This window comes from Dasypus novemcinctus, chromosome 17 (assembly GCF_030445035.2).
Source record: "Dasypus novemcinctus isolate mDasNov1 chromosome 17, mDasNov1.1.hap2, whole genome shotgun sequence".
In the NCBI taxonomy this organism is placed as follows: Eukaryota; Metazoa; Chordata; class Mammalia; order Cingulata; family Dasypodidae; genus Dasypus; species Dasypus novemcinctus.
The window spans coordinates 84,264,548-84,285,428 of NC_080689.1; the positions used below are offsets into that span (position 1 = coordinate 84,264,548).

At 38.1% G+C, this 20,881-nt stretch overlaps 2 gene segments (V, D, J or C); both read left to right on the plus strand.

Annotated features, from left to right (window-relative positions):
- LOC101435371 (immunoglobulin kappa variable 3-20-like) overlaps positions 1-20,881 on the plus strand; it is a 225,553-nt gene that overhangs the window by 146,574 nt on the left and 58,098 nt on the right.
- Positions 8,798-9,405, plus strand: LOC101416719 (immunoglobulin kappa variable 3-11-like). The segment is given in 2 exon segments: positions 8,798-8,879; positions 9,062-9,405. Coding segments are annotated over 2 exon segments (426 nt in total).

Genomic DNA, 20,881 nt, shown 5'->3' on the forward strand with positions numbered 1-20,881 from the left:
CCCTTGTGCCAGAGGAGTTGTTAAAATGGTGTTACCGGCCTCTTTTTGACTTGGGCAGGTACAAACTTTAGCTTTTCTTAGGATTATAATATAACCCATGGTATTTACTAATCAGTATCTTAAATTGGTGCCCAATCATCTCTTCCTTCTCCATCTTTGGGAAGCGGAGCTTCCAATGCCAGCAATGGAATCACTCCTTAGGCAGCATGTGTAGCCAGTGGAAGATGTGCACTAGTCTCTGGGATGTGAAGTGCCCTCCTCGCAAATCTTCACCGCAGATGGGGAGTATTCTCCTTCCAATCTTTCAACGATGTTGCAGGATGACCTTCTTGTCTCCCAGAGCCAACAGTCAGGTGCTTTAGATAGCTCTGGGTGATTACTAACTGCCTTGTAGCATGAGCTGACTCTAGGAGCTCCTTACTCTGCCACCAATTCCTGGTTCTATTTCTCCTTACTTATATATTTATATGTGGGAAGAGGTCATATCTTGTCTTGAATTCTCTATTAACACTAAGATGGAAAGAAGTAATTGCATTTTGCAATTTATTTACAGTTGTTAGGCTCACACAATTTTGACATAACATGTAGAAATTTTTCTAATATGCATCTCTGAGTCTAAAATATTTCAGACTGAATCCTCTGCCATGATGGTGGCAGTAGATGTCTTCAAACTCCAATGTCTCATGACTGGCATCCAGCATTGATGTTGCCATCAGGAGTGTCCACCATCCATCTGTAGTAGGAGTGGGATCATGTCTTTCTCCTTTTGTGATGTCCCAGACTGTGTTAATGCCATCAGACTTCCAAAACATTTTCTATGTTGCCCCAACTTGTCGTCAGATCTGTAAGCCACATGATATTCATATTAAACTTTCATTTTTGCATAGCAAAACCCACTCCATTTCTGTTGTTTGCATCCATGAGAACTATTCCCCAAAATATTTTTCATGTTTGGTAACATTACTCTTTATCAAAATTTATTTCCCCTTGAATATATATGGCTATGCTAACCTATTTTCATTTCTGCTAATTTATGAATAGCAAAAAAATCTAAAATTACTTATTAGTTTATTATTTAGAATTATTTTACTTGTAAATAAAGTTGACATAATTTGTCATTTATTTATCTTTTCATTCGTATACTTATTACAATCTCATACAGTCCTCGTACTCTATTTTTGTAGTAGGATTATAATAATGGCTTTTAATGAATAACCAGGCTTTTGGATGAGGGAGGATGGGAGATCAACCCAACAAAATACAGGGTTCTTCCAGCTCAGTGTATTGATCCTAATAGGGCTCACTTACCTTGTCAAGTAGGTGACAGTACCTGCAGGGTGGGGCAATGCTTTCCAGGAAGCTTTGTATGCTCTAAATCAGCATTCACTCTATGGTGCTATTTCTCTCCTAGATGAGGTTCACAATCCTGGAATCAAGGGATGGAAATGCAAGTGGCACCACTCACTATTATCCCAGTGATCCACCAGTAAAGTTTTTCTTTCCTGTCCCTGCAACCTTAAGCTCAACTGGTCTTCAGGTCTTTGTCCCAAAAGGAGGAGAGCTTCCACCAGGAAACACAAATATGATTCTATTGATCTTGAAGGTAAGACTGCAACCTGCTCACTTTGGTCTTTTCATACCTCTGAATCAAAAGAGAAAGAGGGAATTACTGTACTGGCTGGGGTGATTGATCCTATCAAGAGGAAAAGGACTGCTTCTACACAATGGTGGTAAGGAAGAGTTTGTCTGTGATGCAGATGACCTAGGGAACCTCCTTGTATTACCATACTCTGTGACTAAAGTCAATGGAACACTGCAACAAGTCAACCCAGGCACGACTATCAATGGCCAAGAATCTTCAGGAATGAAGACTTGAGTCATCCCATCAGGCAAAGAAAAACGGCCAACTGGGGTGCTGGGTGAGGGTAAAGGGAACGTGGAATAGGTAGTGGAAGAATGTAGTGATGAATATGTACTTTAACCATGTGACCAGTTACAGAAATGAAGTCTACAGTGGTCGTGAATATTTATTCCTAGCTGGCGTTAATAAACAATTTCAGCAGAGTTTTAGGATACAGGATCAGTAGGCAAAAATCAGACTAAATATAATTTATACAAGATAAGTTTGATTTTACCCTTTGGGTGGATTCATGCTTTATTGATATCTACCCATTAAATTGATTTGTTTTAATAAAAGAAAGCAATACACAGAAGATGGCAATCATCTCTTTCTTTCATACACTTACTAAGAACCATTCTATTTTGTAAATATACCAATCAATAAATGAGTACAGTTTTCTCTATGACCTTGATCCCTAGAGTATGAAGTTTATGTTTATAGTCCAGGCACTTCTTAGTCCCAGAAATTGAAGCTACTTTACTACTGTGTGGTACAAGTATATAAAAACTGTTTCATGTTTTTTAGGATTGTTGTGAGGTTCAATGAGTCTATATATGTAAAATATTTGAGAAGTGCCTGGCACTAAGACCACATTTGGGCACTGTCTTCATTTTCAGAATCCACAGGTGGCTGTTTCTTCATCGTGTATTGTGTACTGAGGGTTTATCATAATAAAGATATATCCTCACATCTCAGAATCCTCTAGTTTCTGATGTAACCTATTTTTTTTGCCTGTTTTTCTCTTGAACACTCTGCATATTCCTGTTTTTGCCAAGACCACAATAAAGTCAGAGATTGCTCTTTAATTTCAAAACCACATCTTCATTTTTCAGTCCTCAAACAGGTTGTCATTTCTTTACTTTTAAGATAAATGTAATGATTATCATGTTATGATTTATTTATCTCAATCTTCATAAAATGATGCTAAACACATTGAATTCTGTCCTTGATGTCACTGGGACAGCTTATATGTTGCAGCATTAGTTTCTAAATGCCGATTCATGAACTTATGCAGACAGGCTACAAATTCAGTGACTTTGCTTAGGACAGATTTGCAAACTCCAATTCTGGAAATTCTAACTAGTTTGTCCAAATGTGGCTCAAGATTCCTATTTCCAAACATTTTAACACCTGATTTTGATATTCAGCTAATTTGAGATGCCGAGATGATCTAAGTTGATTATGTAATTGGTCAACTTTCAGAGACCGAGATCTTTGGTCAATTTCTCAACCTTCCCTTTTCAATAATGTCTGAAAAAGTCTATCTTTATATCAATTGTTGTAGTGTATTTTGCTGTTTAACATTTGTTCTAAATTTTTTATTACCTAGAAAGTGTCATTAATAGCTACAATGTAAAAAATCATTGTGGTTTTAGTAATTGTTTATGTGTTTGAACTAGACATTGCTCTGGTCTTAGTTAATGAGATCCCAGTGTAGAACAGAGCTGTCTCTACATTGTGATTAAGTCTGAAAGACACCTGTATCAACAATTCTTGTGTTCCTCACCATTTCCTTATCATCTTGGGAGAGATAACTCCATCTAGTCTCAGAAGATATTGGATGAAATATTTGATGCATCTGAAACCCCCATTCTCTTGGGTACACTCCCTGGGTTTCTGCTGTCCACCTTGATGCACAAAGATGCCAAGTTGTACTTGGTGTAAATAGTGGAAACATGGGAACTTATAGGTTAATCAAATGTAAAATATTTGCTGGAGAAGAGACACAGGAGTCCTGCCATGGAAGTAATAAAGGGCAATATAAATTCCCTTGCTAAAGTGGCTCTGTCTTTTAGTGTATGGGGTCCATTGTGACTATATTACTGTTTCTCTGCAGCATTTTGTCCTCAAAAAACGTTTTCGGCAGCAATAAAAAAAGAAAAATAAATGCTCAAAGGCAGAAATTAATGAATATTTTTCTTTTTAAAAATGGGTCTATCTTTTTTATACTTTAAAAACATTTTCAAAATATTTATATTACATAAATTTTACAAAAAAATATAGCACCCAACCCCTTCCACATTTTGCCACATTAACAACATCCTTATTTTTTGTGGTACATTTGTTATCATTGATGAACACATTTTGGAATACTGCCGCTTGGCATCAATTTTAGTTTATATTGTAATTTACACTATCTCCTGACCATTTTTGTAAATTATGACAAAACATATATATATATATATATATTTTTTTTTTAAAGATTTATTTATTTAATTTCCCCCCCTCCCCTGGTTGTCTGTTCTTGGTGTCTATTTGCTGCGTCTTGTTTCTTTGTCCGCTTCTGTTGTCATCAGCGGCACGGGAAGTGTGGGCGGCGCCATTCCTGGGCAGGCTGCTCTTTCTTTTCACGCTGGGCGGCTTTCCTCACGGGCGCACTCCTTGCGCGTGGGGCTCCCCCACGCGGGGGACACCCTTGCGTGGCACGGCACTCCTTGCGCGCATCAGCGCTGCGCATGGCCAGCTCCACACGGGTCAAGGAGGCCCGGGGTTTGAACCGCGGACCTCCCATATGGTAGACGGACGCCCTAACCACTGGGCCAAAGTCCGTTTCCCCGACAAAACATATATTGGCCTGTATCTGATTGTGCACATGAAGTGGGAAAGAAGAGTCAGCAGCACAACTTGACTGTTCTTTGAAAAATCCAATTTAAGAAAGAATCTGAGCAGAATACATAGATCTAGAAATGTATTCCATTAAACCTATTCTCAGCCATGGAAAAATCTTTGTGCCTACTAGTGGGACACATATCCTGGTTGAAGATTTTGCTCTAAAGTAGGTTTGTTTGGACCAAAGTGTCCAATTAAGTCAGGAAAATCAGGAGTCAAAAATTACTATTTCAAGTTGTGCAGCTCTCACTTGCCAAACGAGATGCTGAATGTCTGGAGCAAGTGTTTTAATGTCACTGCAGATGGGGTCTGGCTTTAGAGTAGGATTATCTTACATGACCTCATCATTTCAGACCTCACTTGGTTAAATACAATGCTCACTCAACTATACAGATATCTCTCTCCACGTGCTTTGTTAAGTAAGTTTTTATTATTAAATAATTTTAAAAACCTATGTAAGTTGTAGAAGTTGTCCCGAGAGTCCCTGCACACCATTGCCTACTTTTCCCTAATATTTATATCTTATATAATCATGGTACATTTGTCAAACTAAGAGATTTACATTGGTACAAATTTAGTACCTATACTCCAGACTTCATTCAGATGTATCTAATTGTTTACTCCTATACTGTGCCCCTTCCAGATTCCAATTCAGGACACCACATGCATTTGGTTTCCATGAATCTATTACAGGATTATCGTGTGACATTTACTGAAAATGTCTTGGTCACTGCTAATGCATTGCTCACATTTTAAGGGAATAGCATAATGTTTTATTCTACACATCAAAATTCTATGCATTTAACAATAAATCTTATCATTTCCAGTTTAAAGATTAATTTTGCCTTCATATTAAGAATTTGCTAACACATTACTTTCATCCATTCATGCCCAAATGAATTGAGCACATTCACTGGGGCCCTGTATCTACACTGGGGAACAAGAATCCCTTAGATAATGTAGAATTGTTTGAGAACCTGAAGCATATTAGGTCTGGCTGCATATGAATCACACCTCATGTATCGATCAGCCTGATTTCATGTCTGTAACAGCAGCACTTGGCTTGACTGCCCCCTGGTAAATTCATGGGGAAGGGTGGGCTGTGCCCAGAAAATGTACTTGCTAAGTTGATTTTATGTATAATTAATTGAGATTTTTTGGTCACTTGAACAATAGGAGTATACAAAATTAAATAAAACACGTAGAATTGTAAATTCTAAATAAAATAAAGCAGAATACAGTTTATCTCTTAGATCAAGACAACATGCAACATTCCCATTTTGTCCCAGGTAAAAAGAATGAGTCATCTAGTATTAAGCAAATGTGAAGACAGCAGCTTGGTTCAGGTCTACCTGGGATGTCCCCAGTGCACTGGCCTCTTACCAACAGCCCTGTCTAGAATTTCTTCAGTTGTCAGAGAACATGGCCATGGAAACAGAGGGGAGAGATCCTGACCACCTTCAAAGCTAGTTCTGCTCTTACCTGTGTTTTCATAGCACAGTATTCAGCCCTGACCCTATGGATGTGGTAAACATCAGGAAATCACCTGTGGGTAAAAGTGGCATAAAGCACATCACATTTCATGAGAAGAAACATGTGTCAGCATCATTCAACCATGAGCTAAATGGGATGATAACTCTTGTATCTTGATTTATGACTTCCCTTTTCACATGTGGTTATTTTAATACAAATATATATATATATAAATATATATATATAACTTTACTCTTATTTCATAACTAATTAGCAATTTATTAGGTCAGAGTTTTGTAGATCAGTAGTCTGGGTCCAGTGTTGATGGTTCTCTTCTCAGGTTCCTACATGGTTAAAGAGGGCTGCCTTCTGTCCAGGGCACAGAGTTCTCTTCCAAACTCATGGGGTTTGCCAGAATCAGTTCCTCAGGTGGGCAGTGCTGAGATCCCATGTCCTTGCTGGCTGTCAGCTCTCTCCTCCTAGAGCCTGCCCACATTCCTTGCCACATGGTCCCCTGGAACTCCACAACCAACTTCAGATGTATTCTTCCATTTCAAATACTAATTATTTACGAATTTCTCTGGGCTCTTTCTCTCTGACCAGCAGAGCAAGATTTAATGGAGCCCCCTTCTTAAAGTCAATAGCTTTAATGATATCTGCAAAATCACGTCACAGCAGCACCTGAACAGTGTTTCAACAACTGAGAGAAGGTGTGAATACTAGGTACAGGAGTCCCCAGGCTTTTTTAGAATTCCTCTTAACACAATGTGTTCTTTTTAAATCATTTATCAAAGATTGATTGGGCCTAAATTGGATCTTTGGGATTGGGGGAGCATTTGGAAAACTTCACTTTTAAAAATCATTATATGACAGAAAGCTTGTTTCCCAGCTGCACTGAAACGTTAGTGGCTTCCACTGTGTCTGCATCTTTGGAGTGTTATAGCTTGTAAAATGATCCACAAGTACCTGCTAAAATGAAAAATTAATTCAAAATCTTGTTCATGGATTCTCATAGTACATAACCAAATCCTTGAACTTTCATCGAATTAATATTCCCCTTGGAGTATGCCTGTTCTGCTTTCACACTCTATTTCATTAGTCATTCTTAAATATCCAGGACCATCTTTTCCCAAGTCCTGTTCATTTTCTGATGTGCTCTTCACTGGGCTTTGAAGGACAGCCCCCTCCTCTATTCACGCATTAGGCCAACTGTCCCCTACTTGAAGACAACATTTCCTTACTTCACATTTTATGTGGACCCCTCTGGCACAGTTACCCTTCATGACACATCCTCATTTGTTATCCTGTCATCCATAATGGCTTTAAATTTTTGAATGTGTGTAAGAATGGGAAGGAAATTATATTGCACTGATGCAGGAAACCTATCAATTAAGTAGTAGAATTTCTAGCAAAATAAGCAAACTTAAGAATGTATATTAAATGCAACTTCATGGAATAGGAGGAAAAAATACATGGGTGGAAAGAGCAAACCTGAATTAATTATTAACATCTAAATATAAAGACATGGTAAAATAAGAACAGGATGGATTGTTGATAAGGAATGCCTTCCCTGATGATATGGGCATCTGCAGCACCATTCCTGTATGCTCGGAGGGGGCCCCTCCTAAGGTAAAGTGCTCATAAGGAGACAAAGTACAGGAAATGAGCTTATTCATTCAAATTAGAGCAATACATGCCTTAAGTCATTCACCTTGAAGGAAAATCTCTTAGGACCTTTGGAAAAAGTCTGCAGGAAAAGTTATACTCATGATAGTGGAAGAAATTTTTACCCAAATAATTGTTAAAGTGTCCTACATTTTCTCTTACCTCTGACTGTTCATGCAGAGGGTTGATCCTGAAATGGACCAGGTTCACATGGCCCTACCTTTCCTCAGTAACAGCTTAGCTCAGAGGAGGAAATCTCAAAGGAGCAGGTTAGTAATGGCTGAAGAAATGTTACTTGTTTATTGTGTAACCTCCCAGTGAAATGAATCGTTCTACTTGTTTCTAATTTAACATCCTATGCCAAGAAGTGTTCATGATATTGTCATTTGCATAATTCTAAAAGTATCATTGGCTTGGGGTACAAATAAATGAAGAACTGCTCTATCAGAGCTTTCGAACTGAAGCCATTTTACCTATGACCACTAGGGGGAGGTGTTACACTTCATGTCTCCTAATCACTACATAAGTGATTTTAGAAAGTGGTCGACTAAAATGATAGTCCTAAGGGTGACTTGTAAGTATTTGGTGACTCATTTCTGGGAGTAATACTGCACTAAGGGCAATGCAGAGGAATAGTTTGGGATATATTAAGTGAGGTTCCTTTGGAATGTTGAAGAGGAGCTTCAAATATCTGTTTAAAATTTAGAATAGACTGAGATAGATACACCATATGTGCACTACATCTTAATCTATCCAATGATATGAGTCTTTTCCACTGGTTTTGGCACCATATTTATAACATTTATTTAAGTTATAACATTACACTTACAGATGTATGTATTTTCTTACAAATTCCTTTTGTTTTCAAGATGGGTGCAGTTGATTTGAAAGAGTACAATTGCTGATAAAATATTTCATTTTCTGAATGTGCTGAATATTGTTGAAAATTGTGGCGTTAAGTTGATTTATTGCCTTTTGCAGGTGAGTAGTTACATTTCCTGTGGTCATGATATTTTTATCTCCTTCCACTATTTATCTTTAGAACTCACTGCACAGGCACATTTGACTTTATACTCTCTATTGATTTGCATATGCTCCTCGGGGACTTGGTTGTCTGTTCAGAGATCTATTAATGCAGTTTCCCTGGAGATGGGGCCTGAGTACATCAGTCGGGGGAGCAAGATGATGTCACATTCCCAACTGCTCATCCTGCTGGTGTTCTGGGCCTCAGGTGAGAGGTTTAGAAGGGTATTATCTTTATAAATTTGGAGAATGGTTTTAACATGCAGAGTGAGCAAACTATTTCAACTAAAGCAGATCTGAATATATATGCTAAATAAGAAAACCTACATTTAGATACATATTTTATACATTTGTGATTTAATGTATGATCTATGTTCTTTTTGGTTGCAGGTACCAGTGGGGACATCGTGATGACCCAGTCTCCAAGCTCTGTGGCTGCATCTGCAGGAGAGACCGTCACCCTCAAGTGCAAGGCCAGTCAGAGTGTTTACAGCAACTTAGCCTGGTACCACCAGAAACCAGGCCAGGCTCCTAAACTGCTCATATATAGTGCATCCAACCGGCCATCTGGGGTCCCTGATCGATTCAGTGGCAGTGGGTCTGGGACAGATTTCACTCTCACCATCAGCAGATTCCAGCCTGAAGATCTGGGAGATTATTACTGTCTGCATAGTTATGGCTATCCTCCCACAGTGCTTCAGCCTCGAACACAAACCTCCTTCCCAGGGCTGTAGGGCTGTGAGTCCTGCAGCACCAGCTGCTTCTTCTTCAAATAGACTTGAATGGGTTTGCTTCCTCCATCTGTGTGAGAAACCATGTCCTTTAGGGGACTGTACCATAGAAATCTTTCTTTCACTTGGTGAGATCAAATGACAGGGTGAATTGACCCTCTAGGCTAGGGTTTTTTTACATTTTACTCGCTGATGCATTGATTCTCTATTCATTGTACCTCCTTAACATTTACAATTTTATCATCTTCTTTCCTTATCCCTTGCATCTTCTTCTTTCTCCCCCTTCATCCTCCATCTCTGGTCCTTCCCAAAATTAAATCCTTGATCCTTCATATTCAAAACTTCCTCTATGAAAGGGCATTTACCTCCCTTACTCATTTCCTTCACTGGACACTTTGCCATCCATGCCTTTACATTCATTGTTACAAAAGATGATTTGATTTCCTACTCTACCTTCTTTTTTTATTTAGATAGCTATTTTCATTTCTTATTGCCATCAAACAGTAATTGTGGGTGCCTTAATATACTATACTCATTGAAGAATGGTTAGGTTATAAGGGATGATGCTCAACCAATGAAATATGTTGATTTTAGTTTGGCCACTCTTCCGTGCCTGGAATTGAACTCCACTCCCAAAATATGGAGGAGGAAGAGACAGTTGGGCAGCAACTTCAGCTACTCATGAATAAATTCAGTGGACAAAAATATAATCCTAAGAACAGCTAAAGATCAAAATTGTTCAAGTGAGAAAGAGGCCGGTAGCTGGCATCTTAACTCTCCACCTGGCAGAGAGAAAGCAGGGAGGACTGAAAATCACACTGCTGGTGGTGACTTGTTTCAATCCATCCAAGCCATATTGCATGTCTAGCCTGGGCCCCAGCCCCACCTCTACAGGGAGGAAGCTGGGGCCTGTGGCAGCTTCTCTAGGAAATTACTGGCCAGGTCTCAGAAGCATTTGATCACCTGATGTTGGCATTGCAAGTCACCCAGTGCAATTCTGTGGTTGGAATTGGAAGCTCCATTCCCAAAAAGAGGGGAGGAGAAGATGTTTGGCCACTGCTTTCAGCTACTGATTAGTAAATTTGGCTGGCTAAAGTATAATCCTAAGAATATCTAAAGTTTGAAACTGTTGAAGTCTGAAAGAGGCTGTTACCCTCCATTTTGACCCTGCCCCCAGCGTGAGGGGTAACAGGGCTGAACAAAAATCACATTGACTGTAGGAACCAGGTTATTTCACCCAGATCACCCTTCAGCCTTAGACCAGGCTTCAGCACTCTGCACTTGTCTATCCAGATAACCTCAGATACATTAGGCTGGCAAACACTGAATAATCAGAATTCTACCAGGGTAACTGTGGTCATCTTTGGACCCAAACTGCATAGATTTTTGCCCACACCTGCAGCTCTACCCCTACCCAAGGCAAGGGAGAAAGGGGTGTGAAGATTCCTCAGTCTCTCTGGGCAGCTACAGTCTAGGCCAGCACAACTTGTGTTATTCCACAAGTTGTGACTTTGTCACTACCCCTAGCAAAGACGAAAGATGGGAGAAGCTTCCTTGGTGCCTTGTAAAATGAGGGCATCTTCAGCCTCCCTATCTTGTAACACCAACTACATCATTGACTCCTACTATACAACCAGCAAGGGAGAAAGGGCAGATAGCCCTAAACTAAAGTGAAAAACTATACCCACAATAAATACTGTAGTAAGCCAGATGCCAAGACACCAACAAAAACTTGTAATCCCCACCAAGAAACAGGAAACTATGGCCCAGTTAGAGGAACAAGATAAGCCTCCAGATTACATAAAGGAGTTGAGACAACTAATCATATATGTTCAAACAAATCTCCTTAATAAATTCAATGAGATGGCTAAAGAGATTAAGGATATTAAGAAGAGATTGGATGAGCACAAAATAAAATTTGAAGGCATACATAGAAAAAAAAACCATGTCTTATGGGAATGAATTGTGCAATAAGTCAAATTTAAAAATATTGGAATCATAAATAGCAGATTTGAGGAGGTAGAAGATAAGATTGGTGTACTTAAAAAATGGCCTCTGAGGGAACATACAAAAGAACAGATGAAGAAAAGAATGGAAAAAATTTAACAAGGCCTCAGGGAACTAATGACATGAAAAATCATGCAAACATACATCTCATGAGTATCCCAGAATGAGAAGAGAAGGGGAAAGGGGCAGAAAAGATATTTGAAGAAATAACGGTAGAAAATTTCCCAAACCTATTGAAGGATATAGATATCCCTGTCTAAGAAGCCCAGTGTATTCCCATTCAAAATACTCCAAATAGAACAACTTCCGGACATACTCTGATCAAAATTTCAAATGCCAAAGACAAAGTGAGAATTCTGAGAACAAGATAAAAGCAATGCAAAAAAAAATTAGGATACTCAATAAGACAGAGGGCTGCTTTCTCACAAGAAACCATGGAGACAAGAAAACAGTGGTATGATATATTTATGATGCTACAAAAGAAAAATGTCCATTCAAGAATCTTATATTTGGCAAGATTATATTTGAAAAATGAGCGTGAGTTTAGAATATCAGAGATAAACGGAATTTGGGAGAATTTTTAAAGAAGGATCAGATTTTCAGGAAACACTAAAGGGTGTGCTAGAGCCTGAAAAGAAAAGACAGGAGAGAGAGGACTGGAAGAGAGTCTATAAATGAAGATTATATCAATAAAAGTATCAAATGTTAAAAGAGTGGTAAAAATAAAATATCACAGATAACACTCAAATAGGCAGGAATAAACTTAAACAATTATACAAAGCACTAGTATTCAGAAAAGTGCAACTCAAAGTTAAAAGAAATAAAAAATGGCCTAAATAACTGGAGGATCATTCCATTCTCATGCATTGGAAGATGAAATATCATTAAGATGTCAACTCTACTCTAATTTATGTGTAGATTCAATGCAATCCTGATAAAAATTCTACCAGCATTTTTTTAAATTGAAAATGGAATTATCAAAATTTTTTGGAAGGGTAAGGGGGCTTGAATAGTCAGAAATATTTTAAAAGGAAAATCAAACTCTCATCTCCAGATTTTAAAATACGTTATCTAGCTATAGTGGTAAAACAGCATGGTACTGGCATAAAGAAAGACACAAAGACAAATGGAATCCAATTGATGCTTCAGAAACAGACCATCACATGTATGGTCAAGTGATTTTTTTTACTAGCCTGTCAAATCTACACATCTTGGGCAGAACACTTCATTCAACAAATGGTGCTGAAAGAACTGGATATCTATAGCCAAAAGAAGAACAGAAGACCCCTTTGTCACACCTTATCCAAAAATTAATTCAAAGTGAAACAAAAATCTAAAAGTAAAAACAAGAACCATAAAGCTTCTAGAAGAAAATGTGGGAAAATGTCTTCAAGACCTGGTGGTAGGTGGAAGATTCTCAAAGGAGATAAGAGGAGGCCAGGTACGGACTACTGATATTTAGTGTTGTAGAAGTTTTCATTAGCTTTACTGTATAAGTGTGGAAATTATACAGTGGATGATAATACACAGCGATTAACAGTTTATAAAAGGGGATGTGGCTGAAAATGGCTGTCTCGGGATGTAAAAGTCAGTTGACAGAATGCTAGAGAATATTCTAGGAACTGAATAGCTTGGCAAACCAAGAGGTGGATGGGAACTGTGTTGGGGGGTACAAATGCAAGAATGTCCTTTGTTAGCTGGGATAAATGTACATCATTATTGCAGGGTGGTGGGAATGTGGGGAAGCATGGGAAAAATACAGCTGGAGTGAACTGTGGATTGTGGTTAGCAGCAATTATATAATATTCTTGCGTCTATGCCAAAGATGTTCTTTGTTGGTAATGGGGCAGTATGCAAAATGTGTGCCAAATGTATACTATGGAGGTGGTAATAATCATATGACATTATCTTACCTGTAACAAATATCCCGCCACAGTATGATGTGTTGCTAGAGAGGTGTTGCTTGGACTTTCTACACATGTACATGATTGTTTTATGGAATTACAACTTTTATCATAAAAATATATTAAAAAATAATAACGGTGTTTTGGGGGAAATACACCAAATGTACGATCATGACTATAATTAGTAGAAAGATTTTGACAATATTCTTTCTTCATGTGCAACAAACGTCTCACAACAATGCAAGGTGTTGGTGCAAGTTTGACGTATGGGATTCCTGTATGATGTTATGCATGTTTGCTTTGTAAATTCACTTTTATTATACAATTATTATTTTTGTGTCTTCATATATAAATGATACAAATATAATAATAATAGGGTGGGTTGGGGGAAAATTCTTAGGTTAGTAGTAATATATTGACAATGCTCTTTAATAACTAGTTAAGGATGTGCTGGAGTGTTCCCAAGCCCTGAGTTGGCTGTTTCAGGGGCTTGCAGGGTGGGAGGTGTCTGGATGTCGATTTGGTGAGACAGTGACTGAGGAGATTCTTGCGAGTGGTGCAATTTTGGGTTTCTGACATGGAGGTCAGCAGTTGTGGGTGGGACCCCTCCCCCTAGGGCTGGCATCCCAGCTGCAGCTATCCCTGAAGGCTTTATTGTGCTGTGGTGTTCCCAGGCCCTGTATTAACCAGATGCGTGGTTCCCAGGTCTGTGTTCCCTAAACCCTGGTGGCCCACGCTCCAGGGACTCACACACTTTCAGTCTGCAATATCACAGACTTCCCATACCTGAATCCACTGTGCCCTGAGGTCCATCTGAGGTCCTTAATTACCCTAGCCCCCTGTGTTTTGTGTTGCATTTTTTTCTCTCTCTCTCCTTGAACTTGGAGGGGTGTAGCAGCTGACTTGGGGAGAGTCTGGGAAGAAAGGAGTGGTGAATCTGCTGAGAAAGCCCAATTTACCTAAATGTCCTGGGATAGGAAACTTGGTCTGGGAGAAGGTGGAGTCAGAAAATTAATTAGAACTCCGTAGCATGCCTAAGGGGGAGGAAATGTAAGACGTGCTATCCAAGCTTCCAATAGCATATTTGGGGTTTCTGGTGAGTTGTAGGTGCTCTCATGCTGGAAATAAACAGCCATAGTCTTCTGTGTTGAGTTGGTTCAATCTCCTACTGGAACTCTCAGGCAGCTTTCCTGCTGCCCCGGGAGAGAGATAAGTGAGAAAGGGAGAAAGGGGGAAGGTCAGATCCCTAAGTGTATTATTTAACTGCAAAGAGGATTCCTAGCTTGAAATGTTGGTTCTCTTTTTGTTTGTTTGTTTTTTGTTTTTCTTGTGGTTGCTAATATTGCATTGTCTTCTGGTCTTTTCTCCCATTTTATCCCCCAAGGTTCTTTCTCATTTATTTAATTCTTTTCTTTTTCTTTTTCTTCCTTGTTTCTCTGCTTTTCTTTGCTCCCTTTTTTCTCTTCCTTTTTTTCTTTTCTCTCTTTTTCTTCTTTTTTATTTTATTTTCTTTATACAATAGGTGCCACAGGGAGTGCTTCATATTTGCTGTGTTTCCTCATCCTACATTTCCTCTTATCTCTGTGTATTGATCTTGGCCATCTAAACTATCCACATTGTGCTACATCTTTCTATCCTCCATCATCCACTGTTTCTCTTACACTTCACCTCCTTTTCTTTGGCCCCCAAATTGTCTGACTTTTAAGTTCTAATACCTTTGTTCTGTTTTCTTTCTTTTATCTACTTTTGATATTATTGTCTTTCTATTCTCTTTCCCTCTCTCATGAAAATACTGGCCTTTTAATTCATACTATATTCCTCCCCATGTTCATTATAGGTACTCTACTTACTGATATAACTCTACACAAATTATATGGGGCTAATATCCATTCTCCTAGATCTCACATTGTTGCTCTGTTAACATTTATTACTAATACTACTTTATGTATTTTCTTGTCTTACTTGTTTTGCTCTCCCTGCCCCTAATGTTTTCCTTCAAAGTGAACTTAGCCAGCAACAAGAAAATAGAGTAAGAAGAACAAAGTGACTAAGAGAGACATAACACTTATGCACAAACAACAACTAATCAATCCCCAATACTAGACAATGAAGCTAAGGAACTGATTAAACCCACCAAGATAAAATGATGACCAGACAGCAACAAAAAACTACAAACTAAACAAATAATCAGGAAAACATGGTCGAATCCAATAAACAAACTAAAAACCAGGAAGAGGAGCAGAACATCAGACAAGTAATTAAAGATCTCAAAACATATATTAGAGACCAACTTAATGAAGTAAAGGAAGAGATTAAAATATGAAGAAATCACTTGGAGAGGAAATTGCAGAAATACACAAAAAGATAACAGATATGATGGGGATGAGCACCACAGTTCAAAAATCAAAAATACACTCTCAGCAAATAGCAGCAGATTAGAAGAGGCAGAGGAGAGAATTAGTGATGTAGAAGACAGTACATCTGAAATCAAACAAATAGTATAACTGACAGAAAGTTAAAAAAAATCCAGTTGGGACTTAGAGACCTGAATGACAATGCAAAATGCACAAACCTACGTATTATAGGCATCCTAGAAGAAGAAGAGAAGGGAAAGTGGACAAAAGGAGTGTTGGAGGAAATAATGGCTGAAAAATTCCCAAATTTGCTGAGGGAGATGGATGTAAATGTCAATGAAGCACAATGCACCTCAAACACCATAAATCCTTAAAGGCCTACCCCAAGACATATTCTTGTCAAATTATCCAATGCTCAAGACAAAGAGAACATTCTAAAAGCAGCAAGAGAAAAGAGAAAAATCACATACAAGGGAGGCTCCATAAGATTAAGTGCTGATTTCTCATCTGAAACCATGGAGGCAAGAAGGCAGTGGTATGATATAGTCAAGGTACTAAAAGAAAAAAATTTCCAACCAAGAATACTCTACCCAGCTAAGCTAGCAGTCAAAAATGATGAATGATGAAGAGTTCAAAATATTCACAGATAAACAGAAATTAAAATGGTATGTCAACCAAAACCCTCCCCTTCAAGAAATACTAAAAGGAGTGCTGTGGAAAGAAAGAAACAGGAGAGGCAGAGATGGAGGAGAGTGTAAAGCAACCAAAAAGACAAAAAGAGAAGGAAAACAAACAAACAAAATATGACAAACACAAGTCCAAATGAAATATGGCTATATGGCTAACATAAATAATTCCTTGAAAGTAATAACACTGAATATCAATGGATTAAACTCAACTGTCAAAAGATTCAGACTGGAAGATTGGATAAGGAAATATGGCCCATCTATTTTCTGTCTACAAGAAACACACCTTAGACCCAGGGATTCAAGGAGGTTGAAAGTGAATGGCTGGAAAACAATCTTACCAGCAAACAATAACCAAAAAAGGCAGGAGTATCTATATTAATATCAGACAAAATAGACTTTAAATGCAAAATGATTTTGAGAGACAAAAATGGATACTACATATTAGTGAAAGGGATAAACTTTCAACAAGAACAAACAATCATAAATATGCTCCTAACAAGGGTGCATCCAAATATGTGAGGGAAACACTGGAAAAACAAAGTGAAAGAATAGATGCCTCTACAATTATTGTGGGAGACTTTAATACACCACTAGCAACATGGACAGAACATCTCAAAAGAGAATCAATAAAGAAACAAAACCTTTGAACAGTATATTAGAGGAGCTGGACCTAATAGACACATAGAGATCATTACACCCAAATACAGCAGGATATACATTTTTCTCAAGTGCACATGGATCATTTCCCAAGATAGACCATAGGCTAGGCCACAAAGAAAGGCTCAATGAATTCAGAAAGATCGAAATCATACAAAATAATATCTATGATCACAATGGAGTGATGCTGGAAATCTGCAAGGGCCAGAGGCCCAGATTTCACAACAAGATATGGAAGTTAAACAGCACACTCTTAGAGAAACAGTGGGTCAAAGAGGAAATCTCAAATAAATTAATAACTACCTTGAAACTAATGAAAATGATAACACAACATACCAAAACTAATGGGATGCAGCAAAAGCAGTACTGAGAGGGAAATTTATAGCCATAAATTTATACATCAAAAAGAAGAAAGCTAAAATTGAAGACTAACTGCACATTTGGAGGAATTAGTAAAAGAAAAAACAACAAAGTAACCCCACAGGAAGAAGAAAGAAAGAAATAGCAAAGATAAGAGCAGAACTAAATGAAATAGAAAATAAGAAAGTACTTGAAAAGATAAATAAAACCAAGAGCTGGTTCTTTAAGAAGGTCAATACAATTGACAAACCCTTACCTAGACTAACAAAGAAAAAGAGGGAAACGGACTTGGCCCAGTGGTTAGGTCGTCCGTCTACCACATGCGAGGTCCGTGGTTCAAACCCCTGGCCTCCTTGACCTGTGTGAAGCTGGCCCATGCGCAGTGCTGATGCGTGCAAGGAGTGCCGTGCCACGCAAGGGTGTCCCCCACGTAGGGGAGCCCCATGCGCAAGGAGTGCACCTGTGAGGAGAGCCGCCCAGTGAGAAAAGAAAGCGCAGCCTGCCCAGGAATGGCACCGCCCACACTTCCCGGGCCTCTGACAACAACAGAAGCAGACAAAGAAACAAGATGCATCAAATAGACACTGAGAACAACCGGGGAAGGGGGTGGGGGATTAAATAAATAAATAAATCTTAAGAAAAAAACAAAAGAAAAAAGAAAAAAAGAGAGAAGATGCAAATACACAAAATAAGAAATGAGAAAGGAGATATCACCACTGACCCCACAAAAATAAAGACTATAATAAGAGCATACTTTGAAAAACTGTATACCAACAAAAATGACAATTCAGAGGAAATGGACATCTTCCTAGAAACACAAAAGCAGCCTATATTGACAAAAGAAGAAATTGATGATCTCAGCAAATCAATCACAAGTAAAGAGATAGAATTAGTCATAAAAACCTCCTAACTAAGAAGAGCCCAGGGCCAGACGGCCTCACAGGTGGATTCTACAAAACATTCCGGAAAGAACTAATGCCAATCTTGCTGAAACTCTTCCAAAAAATCAAAACAGAAGGAACATTACTTAACTCATTCTATGATGCCAATATTACTCTAGTACCAAAGCCAAACAAAGACACCACAAGAAAGGAAAATACAGACCAATTTCTCTAATGAACCGAGACACAATAAACCTCAACAAAATACTTGCTAACTATATTCAACAACACATTAAATAAATGATACACCAAGACCAAGTGGGATTCATTCCAGGTATGCAAGGATGGTTCAAAATAAGAAAATCAATCAATGTAATATACCATATAAACAGACTGAAGGAAAAAAAAACACATGATTTATCTATAGATGCAGAAAAAGCATTTGACAAAATACAGCATGCATTCTTGATAAAAACACTGCAAAAGATTTGAATAGAAGGAAACTTTCTGAATATGATAAAGAGTATATATGAAAACCCACAGTCAACAATGTTTACAATGGTGAAATCCTAAAATCTTTCCCTCTAAGGTCAGGAACAAGACAAGGATGCCCACTCTCACCTCTTCTATTTAACATTATCTTAGAAGTACTTGCTCGAGCACTGAGGCAAGAACCAGACATAAAAGGCATTCAAATTGTAAAGGAATTAGTGAAAATTTTATTATTTGCAGATGACATGATCCTATACATAGAAAACCCTGATCAGTCAACAACAAAGTTTCTAGAACTTATAAATAAGTTTAGTAACATCACAGGTTATAAGATCAATGTGCAAAAATCCATAACATTTCTCTACACCAATAATGAATAATCTCAGGGGAAATCAAGAAACAAATACCATTTACAATAGTAAATTAAAAAATCAAATACCTAGGAATAAATTTAAGTAAAGAGGCAAAAGACTTATACACAGAGAACTACACAACACTGTTCAAGGAAATCAAAGAACACCTAAACAAATTGAAGAATATTCCCTGTTCATGGATAGGGAGAGTAAATATTATTAAGATATCTATCCTACAAATACTGATATACACATTCAATGCAATCCCAATAAAAATCAACACAGCATTCTTTAATGAACTAGAAAAGCTAGATATGAAATTTATTTGGAAAGGAAAGAGGCCCTAAATAGCCAAAGACATATTGAAAAAGAAAAATGAAATTGGAGGAATCACATTATCTGACTTCAAAATATACTACAAAGCTACATACTACAAAGAATGAACTTTATTGAACATTCAGGGTCAATTTCTCTTCTTGCCCTTGCCCATGAGCTTGGCTGGTGTAAGGACTGGAGCTGTTACCTGGTACAGAGTGGAAGAGATCTTGTTGATGTAGTACAGACCAACCATGGAGAAGATGAAGCAGGTGGTGATACAGACTCGGTGGATGAGGCCAGATGCAAAGAGAGCCAACAATAGGCAGAGGTATTGGCACAAGGAGAGACACACAGACCAATGGAAATGAATTGAGAGTTCTGATATAGATCCTCATATATATAGCCATATAATATTCAATAAAGACACCAAACCTTCTCAAGTGGGAGAGAATGGCCTATTCAACAAATGGTGCCTGAAGAACTGGATATCCATATGTAAAAGAATGAAAGAGGATTACCAACTCACACCTCATACAAAAATCAACTCTATTTGGATCAAAGACCTAAATATAAGAGCCAAGACCATAAAGACTTTGAAAAGCAGTGTAGGGAAGCATCTACAGGACGTTGTAATAGGAAATGGCTTCATGAACTTCACATGCAAAGAAGGAGCAGCAAAAGAACAAGTAGATAAATGCAACTTCCTCAAAATTAAAGCCTTTCTCACCTCAAAGGAGTTTGTCAAGAAAGTGAAAAGAGAGCCTACACAATGAGAGAAAATATTTGGTAACCATATATCTGATAGGAGACCTATAACCTGCATATATAAAGAACTCCTGTATCTTGAAAATAAAAAGGCAAACAACCCATTTAAAAAATGGGAAAAAGATTTAAACAGACACTTCTCCAAAGAAGAAATACAAATGGCTAAAAAGCACATGAAAAAATGCTCCAAATCTCTAACTATTAGGGAAATGCAAATCAAAACTACAATGAGATACCATCTTACTTCATTAGATTGGCAACTATTAAAAAAAACAGAAGATGACAATTGCTGGAGAGGATGTGGAGGAATGGGAACACTCATCCATTGCTGGTGGGAATGGAGAAGGATACAGCCATTCTGGAGGACAGTTTAGCGGTTTCTCAAAAAACTAGCTATGGATTTGTCATATGACCCAGCAATTCCACTGCTGAGTATATACCCAACAGAACTGAAAAGAAGGACACAAACCGATATATGCACACCAATGTTCATAGCAGCATTGTTCACTATTGCCAAAAGTTGGAATCAACCCAAATGCCCATCAACAGATGAATGGATAAATAAAACGTGGTATATACATTCAATGGATACTACTCAGCTTTAAGAACGAATACACATCAAACACACATGATAAAATGGATAAATCTTGGGAACCTTATGTTGAGTGAAGCAACCCAGGCAATCAAGGACAAATACTA